The 16,382-nt window shown below is 52.7% G+C and overlaps 1 protein-coding gene across 2 annotated transcripts in view; it reads right to left on the bottom strand.

Annotated features, from left to right (window-relative positions):
- Positions 1-16,382, bottom strand: part of nlrc5 (NLR family, CARD domain containing 5) — a 318,509-nt gene that overhangs the window by 101,100 nt on the left and 201,027 nt on the right. For both annotated transcript variants that reach the window (XM_072518410.1, XM_072518409.1), the window contains exons 36-38: positions 14,230-14,310; positions 10,916-10,978; positions 10,622-10,705 (exon numbers count right to left, since the gene is read on the bottom strand). In XM_072518410.1, coding sequence (XP_072374511.1) covers positions 10,622-10,705; positions 10,916-10,978; positions 14,230-14,310 — 228 coding nt within the window. The remainder of the gene's footprint in view (positions 1-10,621; positions 10,706-10,915; positions 10,979-14,229; positions 14,311-16,382) is intronic.

Below are 16,382 nucleotides of genomic sequence, written 5' to 3' on the forward strand. Positions count from 1 at the left end.
GTCACTCACACCTCTGGAGTTCAGCCCTTTTGTCCCATGTTTGAATCAAGACTGCAAAGAGGTCAGGAGATGAGTCACTTTAGCCCACACCCTTTGGACACAGAAAATAACAATTACAAACAATTAGTTTGATGTATTGGCACACCAAATAGGGAAAAAGACCTACATTGGGCAGGAGCACATAGATGGCAAATTCCCCCCCCCCCCCCCCCCCCAGAGTTCCAATTCAGATGGGAAAAGTAGTGTGCAGCCTGTCGGCTGTGCTGCCAGCTGTTTTTAAACACGTTGGAAAAGAAAATTCCTGGAGGCGGGAGCCAGTGACGGAGGACACCTTTGTATGTGTGGTGACTTTCCAGCAGAAGGCCCACTGACTCACCCTTGATTCTCCACCCCCTCCGCCATTCCTGCCCATCGAAAACGGGGGCCGAAGAAACAGAGAAAATAGGAGGAATAGGTCATTTGGCTCATTGAACCTACTCTGTCAAAGAATAAGTAATACTCTGTCATTTTGTTTTTCCTATCAATGTGGATAACTTCACGTTATACTGCCATGTATTTGGCCACTCACTCAACTTGTCTAAATTTCCTCAAAGTCTCTTCACTTCCTCCGCACTGCTCACAATTTCACCTTGTTATGTATTGTAAGCAAACTTGGAAATATGGGGCGGGATTCTCCGCCGGCGGGAGTCTCCGTTTTGCCCAGGGGGTTTCCCGAAGGCATGGGGCTGCCCCACAATGGGAAACCCCATTGACCGCCTGGTGTAACGGAGAATCCCGCCGGCGGATCGAGGCTGAAAAGTGGCGTGGCGGGGCGGAGAATCCAGCCTATTATGTTTGATACCCCCATCCAAATTGTTGATGTACAGTCTGAATAGATGGGCCTAAAGCACTGATTCCTGTGGTACCCCACCTTCCACTCTGAAAATCCTTCATTTAGTTCTACTGTTTCCTGTCTGCTAACCAATTTTCAATCCATGCTAATATATTAACCCCAATACCACGGACTTTAATTTTGCACACTGACCTCTTATGTGGGATTTTATCAAGAACTTTCTGAAAATCCAAATAAGCCACATCCACTGGTCCTCCCTTATCTATTCTCCTAGTTATGTCCTCAAAAGACTTCAGTAAGTTTGTCAAACATGATTTCCTTTTCATAAATTCATATTGACTTTGTCTAATGTCTAATCTTTTTTTTCTCATAAATTTAGATTGCCCAATTATTTTTTTCCAATCAAGGGGCAATTTAGCGTGGCCAATCCACCTAGCCTGCACATCTTTGGGTTGTGGGGGCGAAACCCACGCAAACACGGGGAGAATGTGCAAACACCACACGGACAGTGAGCCAGTGCCGGGATCAAACCTGGGACCTCGGTGCCGTGACACAGCAGTGCTAATCCACTGCGCCACCGTGCTGCCCTTGACTTTGTCTAATCTTGTTGATATTTTCTCAGTGTCCTGTTATCACGTCCTTTATAATGGACTCCAGCATTTTCCTTACGAGTGACGTTGGGCTAACTGGTGTGTAATTCCGTTTCCTCCTAACCCCCTTTTTTAAATAGCGTGATTCCATTTGAGACCCTCCAAAACTTTATACATGCAGAATTTTGCAATACTAGTGCACAGGAAATCTGTACATTATTCAAAGTAATGACATGCTAGCATCAGCTCAAGATTGGAAGTCAAATTTACCTGTGCATGATGCACCAAAGTACTTTTACACTGACGTTAAACATACATTAAACTTTCATAAAGAATCAGGATTAATCCTAAGGCTGTGGAGGCCATGGGCGAAATTCTCCCCAACGGCGCGATGTCCGCCGACTGGCGCCAATCAGACGGGCATCGCGCCGGCCCAAAGGTGCGGAATGCTCCGCATCTTTGGGGGCCGAGTCCCAACATTGAGGGGCTAGGCCGGCGCCGGAAGGATTTCTGCCCCGCCAGCTGGTGGAAATGGCGTTTGTTGCCCCGCCAGCTAGCGGAAATGGCGTTTGGTGCCACGCCAGCTGGCGCGGAAATGCGGCGCATGCGCGGGAGCGTCAGCGGCCGCCAATAGTTTCCCGCGCATGCGCAGTGGGGTGAGTCACTTCCTCCTCCGCCATGGTGGAGACCGTGGCGGAGGCGGAAGGGAAAGAGTGCCCCCGCGGCACAAGCCCGCCCACAGATCGGTGGGCCCCGATCGCGGGCCAGGCCACCGTGAGGGCACCCCCCCCAGGGTCAGATCGCTCCGTCCCCCCCCAGGACCCCGGAGCCCGCCCACGCCGCCTGGTCCCGCCGGTAAATACCAGCTTTGATTTACGCTGGCGGGACAGGCAATTTCTGGGCGGGACTTCGGCCCATCCGGGCCGGAGAATTGAGCGGGGGGTCCCGCCAACCGACGCGGCCCGATTCCCGCCCCCGCCCAATCTCCGGTACCGGAGACTTCGGCGGGGGCGGGGGCGGGATTCACGGCGGCCAACGGCCATTCTCCGACCCGCCGGGCGGTCGGAGAATGACGCCCCATGTCACTGAATGTATTTAAGAAAGAAATAGATTTTTAGACACTAAAGGCATCAAGGGGTATGGGCAAAGAGCGGGAGTATAGCATTGAGATGCAGGATCAGCCACGATCACACTGAATGGCACAGCTGGCTCATTGGGCTAAATGGTCTACTCCTGTTCCTATTTTCTATAGGTGCGATCTACCGGCTGCATCGCACCTGAAACGCAGTGCAGCGCAGTTGGTAGATGCTGGGTGATCCCTCTTCTGGTATCTACTCGGCTCGCCACGTCTCGCGAGATCTCACCCAGTCTCACGACTTCACGAAGGATGTGGGCGGGATCACTTTTTAGCAAATTTGCATATTAGAGTAAGACAGCTAGTCTCACTATAATACGCACTCCCACAACCTACCAAGGAGTGGGATCTGACCCCCACGCCTTGGAGCCCTCGGGCGAGTGCCGTACACTGCTGGTCTCCACAAACGGGGACCAGACGGAACGACACTTGTGAGGGTCTGCCAGGGACCCCCGGTGCTTGCCCTCTAGGCAGGGTGACACCCTGATACTGCTGGTGCCACCTTGGCACTGCCTTCTTGGCACGCTGGCAGTGCCATCTGAATGCCAGCCTGGCATTACCCAGGTGGTGCTAAAGGGGCACTGGCAGGGCATCAGGCCGGCAGTGCCAGGCTGGCATTTTCCCCATGACGGGGATCAGGCCTGGGGGTGCCCTGTGCAGGTGCAGGGGATGCGTGGGGACCTGAGGACCGCCTTATAGGTGAGTTGGGGCTTTGTGGGGGGTCCGGAGGTCGTGTCGGGGGGGGGGGTTGAGAAGTCGGGACACCATCCGACCTCCTTCTGCACGGAGGAGCTCAGGCGAGAGGAGCTCCACAGTGCAGAAAACAGGACTAAGTGCGGCCTCATTGGGGCGTTCTCCGCTGAGGCCCCGTAACTACCTGAATGAGCCTTCAATAATGAGGGTCGGGATTCTCCCGAATCCCTGCAATGGCCCGGCGCCAGTATAAAAGGTGGCGCGAACTCCTTCGGTGTCGGACTGACCGGAAGGTGCGGAATCCTCTGCATTTCTGGGGGCTAGGTCAGCGTCGGAGGGGTTGGCGCCACGCCAACCGGCGGCAAAGGCCCAGTACAAGTTAACGCATGCGCAGAGCCGCCGGCGTGGTTCCGCGCAAGCGCAGACCGTCCGACGTATTCTAGCGCATACGCAGGGGGGTGTCTTCTCCGTGCCGGCCATGGTGGAGCCCTACAGGGGCTGGCGCGGAAGGAAGAAGTGCCCCCGCGGCACAGGCCCGCCCGCCGAACGGTGGGCCCCGATCGCGGGCCAGGCCACCGTGGGGGCCCCCCTCACCCCCCGCGGACCACACCAGCCGGCCTACCAGCCAGGTCCCACTTGTCATGATATTCAAACACACACATCATGATGGACACACCAACAGACAAATCAGAACACACAACACCACAACCAATCACACACAAAGACAGGAACCATATAAAAGCACGAACACGACACCTGGTGGACAGTAGGTCTGGGGACAAGGACACGGACACGACCTGTTTCAACATCACAAACAGGGAATCCCCACGTGCAGAGTATTAAGACAAAACTGTACATAGAAAGTTAAAATAAAATAGCGTTGTACCATATACAACTGTGTTGGCTCATCTGTGTGTCAGAACGCCCAACACCACATGGTACAGGAGTGGATCGATACCTGCCAACTAACCTGCCATTCTGGACATGGACCGCACCGACAAACCGCAGCCGTTGCAAGTCGCGGGGAACCTTGGTACCAATTGGAAGCTCTTCAGGCAGCGATTTGACCTGTACATCCGAGCCAACGAGAAACAGAGTGCCTCGGATGAAACGAAGATTGCACTGCTCCTCTTCTACGCAGGGCAGCATGCCCTCGACGTCTTCAACTCACTGGTGTTCGAAGAAGGGGAAAACCAATCCAAGTATGACACGGTCATCCTCAAACTGGACCAGCACTTTAATGTTGAAGTGAATGAAAGTTTTGAAAGATATATCTTTCAGCAACGCCTGCAAGGTAAGGAGGAGCTTTTTCAACTGTTTCTGACGCACCTACGAATTCTAGCGCAGTCCTGCGGTTACGGCAGCACCACAGAGTCCATGATCAGGGACCAGATTGTTTTTGGCATTACCTCCACTGGCCTACGCCAGCAGCTTCTTAAAATAAAAGGCCTCACCTGAGTGTCTGCTGTGGAAGCCTGTGTCCTCCACGAGAATGCAACCAGCCGTTTTGCCCGATTTCAGGCGTCCGAGTTGGCACGGAGGGGGTCCCCTGCCGTCGAATCGGCAAGCCAGGCCGCCCACGACGCCGAACGCATCCAGGCCATCGATTATCTCCCGATCCGCGGCCCCGACGAGAGCGGCCACTTCCCGCGCTTTTCGCGGTCTCCCGCGCTGGTGTGCGCCAAAAATAACGGCCACATCGAGGGATGCACTGCGCAGGCACACCCACCGCAAGATCGCACTGCGCATGCGCAGTGGCGCAACGAACGCCGTGACGTCATGACGTGTGGCAATTGTGGAGCTGTACACTTAAAAGGGCAATGTCCTGCTAAAAACCGACAGTGCCTCAGATGTGGCAAGATGGGCCACTATGCTGCCCACTGTCGTGCGGCTCAACCCATGGATCCTGCACATCCCCGACAATCTCGCAGACAAGTCAGGACCGTCCAGCCCACGCATCAAGACTTCCAGTTGATGCAGATGACCAGGATGCATTCCGCGTTTCCGTCATCGATGTCAACAAGGTCAATGCCATCAATCCAGCCGATGAGTGGTGTGCCACCCTGACGGTCAACCGATCGCGCGTCACCTTCCGTCTGGACACCGGCGCATCCGCCAACCTGATTGCATATTCTGAATTCCAGGCCATGAAGGTCAAACCACCCATCACGCCATCCCGGCTCAAGATGGTTGATTATAACGGGAACGTCATCCCGTCCATAGGATCTTGCCAGCTACAGATAACTCACAAGACGCACACGGCCACACTTCCCTTCGAAGTTGTCGGCTCATCAAAAGACTCGTTACTGGGCGCACAGGCATGTAAGGCCCTTCACCTGGTACAGCGCATTATGTCTCTCTCTCCAGATGAGATATCCGACTTCCCGGATGCTGAGTTCCACGCAAATCTCCATTCCCTCCTTGCTCACAACCATGAGGTTTTTGAAGGCATGGGGACATTGCCATACACGTACAAGATTCGACTCAAACCGGACGCCATCCCTGTCGTTCACGCACCTCGCAGGGTTCCTGCGCCACTCAAAGACTGCCTCAAGTTGCAGCTGCAGGCTCTTCAGGACCAAGGGGTCCTATCCAGGGTCACGGAGCCCACGCCATGGGTCAGCTCCATGGTCTGTGTAAAGAAGCCCTCTGGCGAGCTCCGCATATGTATAGATCCTAAAGATCTGAATAACAACATCATGCTGGAACACTATCCCATCCCGAAACGAGAGGAACTCACCAGCAAGATGGCGCAAGCCAAAATATTTACCAAATTGGATGCGTCCAAAGGATTTTGGCAGATCCAATTGGACCCGGCCAGCCGAAGGCTACGCACGTTCAACACCCCTTTTGGCAGATTCTGCTACAACCGGATGCCATTCGGCATCATTTCAGCATCTGAAGTTTTCCACCGCATTATGGAGCAGATGATGGAAGGCATCGAAGGGGTACGTGTATATGTGGACTATATCATCATTTGGTCCACCACTCCGCAGGAACACATGCATCGTCTACGACGCGTCTTCACCCGCATACGACAAAATGGCCTGCGTCTCAACCGCGCCAAGTGTGCCTTCGGCCAGACTGAGCTGAAATTCCTCGGGGACCACATCTCACGATCAGGGGTCCGTCCCGATGCAGACAAAGTTAGCGCCATCACAGCCATGCCACGGCCGGCTGACAAGAAGGCTGTCCTAAGATTCTTGGGCATGGTCAACTTCCTCGGGAAGTTCATTCCCAACCTGGTTTCTCATACAACGAATATGCGCCATCTCGTAAAAAAAATCAACAGAATTCCGCTGGCAACAATCGCATCAGCTGGAATGGGAGGAGCTCAAGCACAAACTGGTCACGGCACCAGTGTTGCCGTTCTTTGACACGGCTCGCCCTACAAAGATCTCAACGGATGCCAGCCAATCTGGTATTGGAGCGGTACTCCTGCAAAAAGACAGCACGTCGTCATGGGCCCCGGTTGCATATGCCTCACGAGCCATGACCCCTGCCGAATAGCGCTACGCGCAAATAGAAAAAGAATGCCTGGGCTTGTTAACTGGACTGGACAAGTTCCACGACTATGTGTATGGTCTTCCACGATTTACGGTTGAAACTGACCACCGCCCCCTGGTCAACATCATTAACAAAGACCTGACATGACCCCTCGCCTCCAGCGCATCTTACTTAAACTCAGGAGGTATGATTTCGAACTGATCTACACTCCGGGGAAGGATTCATCGTGGCGGACACACTCTCCCGAGCAGTGAGCACACCACCAGATGCGGAGGGGTTCGTGCGTCAAATTGAGGCACACGTGACTCTGACAGCAGCAAATCTGCCAGCTGATGACCCAAGTCTGGCCCACATACGCGCAGAGACGGCGACTGACCCCCTTCTACAGCGAGTGATGCGCCACATGGCGGAAGGGTGGCTCAAAGGGCAGTGTCCCCAGTTTTATAATGTGCGAGATGACCTTACCAACATAGACGGGGTCCTTATGAAATTAGACAGGATCGTTATTCCGCACAGCATGCGCCAGATGATTCTTAATCAACTACACGAAGGCCACTTGGGCGTTGAAAAATGCAGACGAAGGGCCCGAGAGGCGGTATATTGGCCGGGTAATGATGAAGACATAGCCAACATGGTGCTCAATTGCACAACCTGTCAGAGGTTTCAGCCGGCGCAACCTCCGGAGATGCTTCTACCACACGAGTTGGTGACGTCCCCCTGGGCGAAGGTGGGTGTTGACTTATTTCACGCGCTCGGCAGAGATTACACCATTATTATAGATTACTTCTCAAACTACCCGGAAGTTATGCCTCTACATGATCTGACGTCGTCCGCAGTCATTGGGGCCTGCAAGGAAACATTTGCTCGCCATGGCATTCCAAGGACTGTCATGTCAGACAATGGACCCTGTTTCGCCAGCCGTGAATGGTCGTCCTTTGCCGCAGCATATGGTTTCACTCATGTGACGTCCAGCCCTCTACATCCACAGTCAAATGGGAAGGCAGAGAAGGGCGTCCACATTGCCAAGCGGCTCCTGTGCAAGGCGGCTGCTGCCGGATCGGACTTTAACCTCGCCTTGCTGGCCTATCGATCGGCCCCGCTTTCCACGGGTCTCTCGCCAGCGCAGCTCCTAATGGGTCGCTCCCTCAGGACGACGGTACCATCCATCCTGGCACCAACAACGGACCATGAGACGGTTCTTCATAACATGCAAATGCAGCGTGATCGCCAGAAAAGTCAGTATGACACACGAGCGACGGACCTGCCCCCCCTGTCCTCCGGAGACAAAGTACGCGTCCATCAACCGTATGGTGGCTGGTCAGCACCGGCCGAAGTCCTCCGACGTGTGGCTCCCCGCTCGTTCCTGATTCGCATGCCGGATGGTTCAGTGCGTCGCCGCAATCGGCGCGCCCTTCGCCGACTTCCACGCTCGCAGCCACACAGTACACACACGCCAGATCCTCAACAGTCTTCCGAGGATGACTTCGTGGAGCTGCCGCAGATCACGCCCTCTCCATCGCCACCCATGGCCACGCTTGCACATCAGCCGGTGGTCCTTGACCCACCCTTGAGGCGGTCAACCCGAACTCGTCGCAAGCCCATTAGACTGGACTTATAACACCGTTCATATGTTCAAAAAGTCACACACTTCTGTATTATAACCTGTTGTTGTTCATCGTTCCAGATATCGTCTGACTGGACCACTGTTCAAGTTTTTTTCTCGTTCGCATTCATGTTCTGTTATGGTACAACCTTGTTGATGTGACGCACCCGACATCGCCCCATGTAAATAGTTACGTCATATGCACATGCTGTACACAACACACACACACTCTTAGATGCACTCACGACACGATTATATTTATTACCACGTAGGCACATATCTTTGTAAAAAGGGGGATGTCATGATATTCAAACACACACATCATGATGGACACACCAACAGACAAATCAGAACACACAACACCACAACCAATCACACACAAAGACAGGAACCATATAAAAGCACGAACACGACACCTGGTGGACAGTAGGTCTGGGGACAAGGACATGGACACGACCTGTTTCAACATCACAAACAGGGAATCCCCACGTGCAGAGTATTAAGACAAAACTGTACATAGAAAGTTAAAATAAAATAGCGTTGTACCATATACAACTGTGTTGGCTCATCTGTGTGTCAGAACGCCCAACACCACACCGCTGTGTGGGACCATGTCCAATCAACGCCAGTGGGACTGGCCAGTAACCAACTGCCGCTCGGCCCATCGGGGCCCGGAGAATTACCGGGGGGCCGCCGCCAACAGCCCCTGACCGGTGCAGCGTGATCCCCGCCCCTGCCCGAAAACCAGTGCCGGAGAATACGAGGACCGGTGTCGGAGCGGCGGGGATTCACGCCGCCCCCCGGGGATTCTCCGACCAGGCGGGGGTCAGAGAATCCTGCCTGAGATGTTTCTCGGCACTCCGAGCGCCGGGGACACCGGCTAAACACACTCGCTATGGGACTCTGTTCCCATTCGGGTAGATCACGCCTTATGTTTCTAAACTTCCTTTGTAATATATGTGGAATGTTGAAATACTTAGTTTAAGAATAGGCAGCACTATTACAATAACTGGTTTGGGCAGTTCCTGATGCTGAGAGAATTGGAGCTGAAGTGATCCCACTGTTGGAGCAATCGCATGTAGATTAATGATTATGGGATGGATGAGTTACTTGCGTCTAAAGATGGCAATTACAGGCTAGTAATGTGAACATTCCACCATTCCAGTGGTATTATTCTGGCATTGTATTACCAGAGGAGGATAAAGCACTGGATGGAAAGAGAGACGTTGGTGAGGAGCATATTAGAACTGCTCTCATTCAGAAACTCCAGTAAACCCTGCAGCTTATAGAGTAAGGGTCTGAAAGGTCAGAATCCATAGAATCCCTACAATGCAGATTGGAGCCATTTGGCCCATCGCGTCTGCACTGACCCTCCGAAAGAAGTCCCGACCTAGGCCCACCCCCTCATCCTAGCCCCATAACCCCAGACATTGATCACGACCAAGCCACCAAATCTGCACATCTTTGGATTGTGAGCCTTCATTGAATCATGTAATTACCAGGATGTTAGAAGTCCTTTTCCTGGCAATTTCCATGGGCGTGAATCCCGCCCCCGCCGGTTGCCGAATTCTCTGGCACCGGACATTTGGCGGGGGCGGGAATCGCGCCAGGCAAGTTGGCGGGCCCCCCCGGCGATTCTCTGGCCCGTATGGGCCGAAGTCCCGCTGCTGGAATGCCTGTCCTGCCGGCGTGGATTAAACCACCTATCTTACCGGCGGGACAAGGCGGTGCGGGCGGGCTCCGGGGTCCTGGGGGGTGGGGGCGCGGGGCGATCTGGCCCCGGGGGCTGGCCCCAACGATGGCCTGGCCCGCGATCGGGGCCCACCGATCCGCGGGCGGGCCTGTGCGGTGGGGGCACTCTTTTCCTTCCGCCTTCGCCATGGTCTCCACCATGGCAGAGGCGGAAGAGACCCCCTCCACTGCGCATGCGCGGGGATGCCGTGACCGGCCACTGATGCTCCCGCGCATGCGCCGCCCGGCAAAGTCAGTTTTGCGCCAGCTGGTGGGGCACCAAAGGCCTTTCCCGCCAGTTGGCAGGACGGAAATCAGTCCGGCGCGGGCCTAGCCCCTCAAGGTTAGGGCTTGGCCACTCAAGATGCGGAGGATTCCGCACCTTTGGGGCGGCGCGATGCCGGACTGATTTGCGCCGTTTTTGGCGCCGGTCGGTGGACATCGCGCCGATTGCGGAGAATTCCGCCCCATGTTCCTATGAAATACACACACACACACACGACAAAAGCAATATTAAGTGGGAGACTTACTGGAACTCCAATAGGTGCGGGCACTGTTTAATGATGGGTGCAAGATGAAGAAGTTGAGGAGATTCAATTCCACATTGATACAAACTGAAAATTAGCAAGGGGCAAAGACATTTGTTTGATACTCAAAAATGTTAAAAATAAACAATTTATCAAACACAGTTTAAGGCTTTTACACAAATGCTCCGCAATCAGTTAGGGTATACTAGGTACGAAAATAATGATAATTAAGTATCCTCAAAATGCAGTTTTGGGTTCAGATTGAGTATTTAATAGTAAATCAAACAAAACAGTCACCTGATTGATCGCAGGGAAGGATGCTGCAGTCCAGTGTGTTGCAGTCCAGTGTGTATTCTGGTGCTGGAAGGGATCAGAAAGATCTCAGATCAGATTAGTTATTGTGTATCTCTGGAGTCTAGAGGAGTCTAGAGGAGCTGTGAATATGTAACTTTGATGAGCAGTGTGTCTTTCCAGGCATAACAATGGTTCAGTCAAACACAGACTGGATTTCTGCGCTTTTTTCCCCATGTGCTCACTTCCGGACACTGTGCAGCTCATTTTACCAGGGCCGGAAGGTTTAATAAAGGCGCAGAGACACCCACACTCAACTCTTCCGCAAGGAGATGGTGTCGGCTGCTAGGCAAAGGGGATCACGATTGGGCAAGCTCTTTTTTGGAATTGCCAGGCACATAGTAATTATATGGCGATGTGAGGGGAAGCTGCAGTGTATTTGTGGAGCCAGTTACAGCAACTTTGAAAAATGTCCAAAATCATTAAGCTTTGGTTCGCTTTAAGAACTGTCCCTTTAAGGAACCGTTGCTTACTGCACGCAGTGGCAGTTTTCACAGAGACAGAGAGACAGGCCTCTTAGGACTATGGTTGAAGGGGAGGTCCACTGAGCCTGTTACTACACAGTTAACACTGATTAAAATCAACCCAAACTGGAGAATTAAGATCAATGGCAGGGGCTGGCCAGTTAAACTACTCTTTATCGTAGAGTTTTGTCATTGATAAAGTTTACCCTGCTCGTATTTCTCGGGCTCTAGATTGATTTATATACAAGCCACTTTCTAAGTTTGATTGAGAGTGGTACAGGAATTGCACTCAGCTTTTTGGCCAGTCTGGTTATAAATACTTAGCTGTTGTATTTCTTTCAGTACGAGGAGCTGACAACACACGATTATAGTTAAATCTCTACTCCTCTCCACCCCTGGGTGAGAGAACAAACTGCAGACAACTTTTTTTAGATCAAGTCAGATCCTATTAGAAATGGATGGTCAAAAATCAGGGGCGAAATTCTCCCCCAACGGCGTGATGTCCGCCGACTGGCGCCAATCAGACGGGCATCGCGCCAGCCCAAAGGTGCGGAACGCTCCGCATCTTTGGGGGCCGAGCCCCAACATTGAGGGGCTAGGCCGGCGCCGGAGGGATTTCCGCCCCGCCAGCTGGCGGAAATGGCGTTTGGTGCCCCGCCAGCTGGCGCGGAAATGCGGCGCATGCGCGGGAGCGTCAGCGGCCGCCGACAGTTTCCCACGCATGCGCAGTGGGGAGAGTCTCTTCCGCCTCCGCCATGGTGGAGGCCGTGGAGGAGGCGGAAGGGAAAGAGTGCCCCCACGGTACAGGCCCGCTCGCGGATCGGTGGGCCCCGATTGCGCGCCCCTCCCCAGGACCCCGGAGCCCGCCCACGCCACCTGGTCCCGCCGGTAAATACCAGCTTTGATTTACGCCGGCGGGACAGGCAATTTCTGGGCGGGACTTCGGCCCATCCGGGCCGGAGAATTGAGCGGGGGGTCCCGCCAACCAGCGCAGCCCGATCCCCGCCCAATCTCCGGTACCGGAGACTTCGGCGGGGGCGGGATTCACGGCGGCCAACGGCCATTCTCCGACCCGGCGGGGGGTCGGAGAATGACACCCCAGACATTGGGCGGGATTCTCCAGTTCCCAGCCGCCTGTTTCTTGGCCGCAGGCTGTTCGGTGGCGGCAGGATTCTCTCTTCCCACTGTTTGTCAATGGGATTTCCCATTGCAACCACCCACATTACCGGTAAGCCCACTGGTTGGGGTGAGCTGCCAGCGGGAAAATTGAATCGCAACAAATGGAGAATTCCGGCTCTTGTCAAAACAGTCATAGTGGGCGTCATTCTCCGACCCACCGCCGGGTCGGAGAATGGCCGTTGGCCGCCGTGAATCCCGCCCCCGCCGAAGTCTCCGCTCCCGGAGATTGGGCGGGGGCGGGAATCCGGCCGCGCCGGTTGGCGGGTCCCCCCGCTGGATTCTCCGGCCTGGATGGGCCGAAGTCCCGCCCAGAAATTGCCTGTCCCGCCGGCGTAAATCAAACCTGGTATTTACCGGCGGGACCAGGTGGCGTGGGCGGGCTCCGGGGTCCTGGGGGGGGCGCGGGGCGATCTGACCCCGGGGGGTGTCCCCACGGTGGCCTGGCCCGCGATCGGGGTCCACCGATCTGCGGGCGGGCATGTGCCGTGGGGGCACTCTTTCCCTTCCGCCTCCGCCACGGCCTCCACCATGGTGGAGGCGGAAGAGACTCTCCCCACTGCGCATGCGCGGGAAACTGACAGCGGCCGCAGACGCTCCCGCGCATGCGCCGCATTTCCGCGCCAGCTGGCGGGGAAACAAACGCCATTTCCGCCAGCTGGCGGGGCGGAAATCCCTCCGGCGTCGGCCTAGCCCCTCAATGTTGGGGCTAGGCCGCCAAAGATGCGGAGCATTCGGCACCTTTGGGCCGGCGCGATGCCGTCTGATTGGCGCCGGCTTTGGCGCCAGTCGGCGGACATCCCGCCGTTGGGGGAGAATTTCGCCCCGTGAGTCTCCCGCCTGCCACTATTGACCAGCAGTGTTGGCAGGATGGGGCTCTTAAGTAGGCATCAATTGTCCACTTAAGGGCCTACTCCCACCCCCCACCTCCAAATCCATCTCAGGGGTGCGCCCCAGTTGCTCCACCTCCCCCACTCCTGATTTTCTGCAAAAAGCTGGAACTTATAAACTTTCTTACAGCTAAAAATGGGATATTTCCGACACAATGTTCTTCACAATGCCTCACTTCCTACACAATCTTCTTCACAAATCCATCCTACACTCCCCCACCCCAACACACTGCCAAGAATAATATCTGGACATGTGGTCAAGGGCAAGAATCTTGAATAAAATCTTGCAAAACAACAATGGACCAGATATTTTCCTGCTTAAAGGGTTTCGGTTTGAGTCATTTTATTCCTTCAGATATTACATGTGAGCCTGATCGCTATTATTGACCCAGCATTGTGTGCACTTAGCTTCACACAACCATACTGAAACCCTTCCATCAGGTACACAGTGACAGCCTGAGTGAAAGGGCAAGCACATTCAAAAAGAACCAAAAAGCTAAAATAATAAACTGAAAACAAATCCTCATTTACATGGAAAGAGTTGTACCTCAACATTTTGTTTTGGTTTTGATATTAAATTGTGTTTTGAAGATTAAATGGAGTTAAAATATTTCTGAGTTCAAATTCCCAGTCATGGCATTCCACACCTTGAGAAACACAAAAGCGGAATAAAAATGTCCATTACAAGGTTGGGGATTAGCTCACACACTATATAACATTATCTCCATACCTGTCATAATCAGACCAAAGTGTTTCAGCAGATCGCCAACCATTATCCATCAGCCTTATTAAAATATTATCGTTCTTCACCCTGCAAAATGTAGGTTTTTATTGTCATCAGCATCGACGAAACACAGATTCTCAAACACGACAGAAAACTTGGATTGTTTCTTTTTAAATTGAATTGGTGAGAATGAGAGGTCAACCATCACAGATGATCTTTAAAGTAATAGTCAGTGAATGGCAGTATACTCCAGAGACTCCTGCAGTGGCATATCTTTCAATATTCTTTCCAGTCTCTCTGTCATGGTGCTGTTGTCCCCAGTGAAGCAGAGAGTCACCACAAGGGGGCAACATCACTGGAGGCAAAGAGAAAAAGATGTCGCCAGAAAAGGCTAGTTGGCAATGTTCTGGCCATAGCCTGGATGAGTGCTAGTCACCTGTCTGATATCAGAGCTGAGGGAATTAAATTCTGACGCCAGGCTACATAACCTTGGATTGGATTTCCTTGAAGGCGGCCTTCAAGGCGCGCAACAAGGCAAAATCGAGCAGAAACTTATAGCCAAGTTCCGCACACATGAGTACAGCCTCAACCGGGACCTTGAATTCATGTCGCATTACATTCATCCCCCACCATCTGGCCTGGGCTTGCGAAATCCTACCAACCGTCCTGGCTTGAGACAATTCACACCTCTTTAACCTGGGGTTACCCCTATCTTTGGATCTGTAAAGACTTAATTACCTGCAAATACTCGCTTTCAAAGCATGGTCTTGCATCTTTGACTTTGTCTATATATATGTTTCTGGAACATACCTCTTCATTCACCTGAGGAAGGAGCAGTGCTCCGAAAGCTAGTGACATCGAAACAAACCTGTTGGACTTTAACCTGGTGTTGTCAGACTTCTTACTGTGCCTACCCCAGTCCAACGCCGGCATCTCCACATCATGGATTTCCTTGAGTATAGGGGACTGAGGCTGATCCAATTGAGGTGCTTATAATGTTTTAATTATTTGATAGCTAAGATAATTATTTCCTTTGGTGGGGGAATCAAGGCTGAATGGCCTCCTCCTGTTCCTATGATCCAGGCCAAATTGTTCCACAATGCAGTTTTCCATTTGGTCAGCTGCCCAGAACCTCTCCAGTTGCTGGGAATGGCCTCCAGACAATCAAAAGCCAAAAGTCAAGATTCACAATTTCTTAATGGCTGCGCTTTGCACAGAACTTTACTGCACATGGGCAGCTGTTAGAACATAGAATGCAGAAGGAGGCCATTTGGCCCATCGAGTCTGCACCGACCCACTTAAGCCCTCACTTCCACCCGGTCCCCGCAACCCAATAACTCCTCCCAACCTTTTTTGGACACTAAGGGCAATTTATCATGGCCAATCCACCTAACCTGCACGTCTTTGGACTGTGGGAGGAAACCAGAGCACCCGGAGGAAACCCACGCAGACACGGGGAGAACGTGAGAGCTGTTTGTGGTGAATTTGTCACACATGATCCATGCGGATTCGACATCAAGGCGAGGTGCAGCAGCGCAGTCCCACACTGTGCAAGTGGCATCAGTCTAAGGTGGTTTCACTTTGCCTTCGTCTTTCATCTCGAGCATCCACAGAAAACCAAAGAAACCTCAAGTGCCACAGATACACAAGACCACACTATTTCCTAAATATTGCAATTCATCTATCGCCTTACGTCAGTTTGGGGACAAAATTCCAGGCACAGGCTCGCAATCACCAACATTCCCCTTCACCATTCCAGTGTGAAAGTTTTCAATGCAGCTTTTGTCGGAAAATAATGAAAAAAAAGGATACTTGGGAGACCAAATGCAACTGTAATGTCATTGTGCTATCAGGCTCTCTGCCGTCAAACAAATAAGAAGTGTTTTTTTCTAAATGGGAGAACAACATGCTCTGCTAATCTGTCTTCCCTGTTACCTGAGTCATTAATTTCTGGGAATTAAACATTATTAGTACATTTACTGATTCAGGAGGGCTTACTTTCTTAACCACATTTAAAAAAATTCTGGGTCTTGTTGAGATTGTCTCTGTTTCTGATTCAGAAAAGGTGCAGCCCATCTTCCCATTTAATGGGACCTTGAGAAACATTGGGGGTTATTTTGCCTTACGCAATCATGTAAAGAGGGGCACTATTCAATCAG

This window comes from Scyliorhinus torazame, chromosome 10, assembly GCF_047496885.1.
Source record: "Scyliorhinus torazame isolate Kashiwa2021f chromosome 10, sScyTor2.1, whole genome shotgun sequence".
Classification (NCBI taxonomy): domain Eukaryota; kingdom Metazoa; phylum Chordata; class Chondrichthyes; order Carcharhiniformes; family Scyliorhinidae; genus Scyliorhinus; species Scyliorhinus torazame.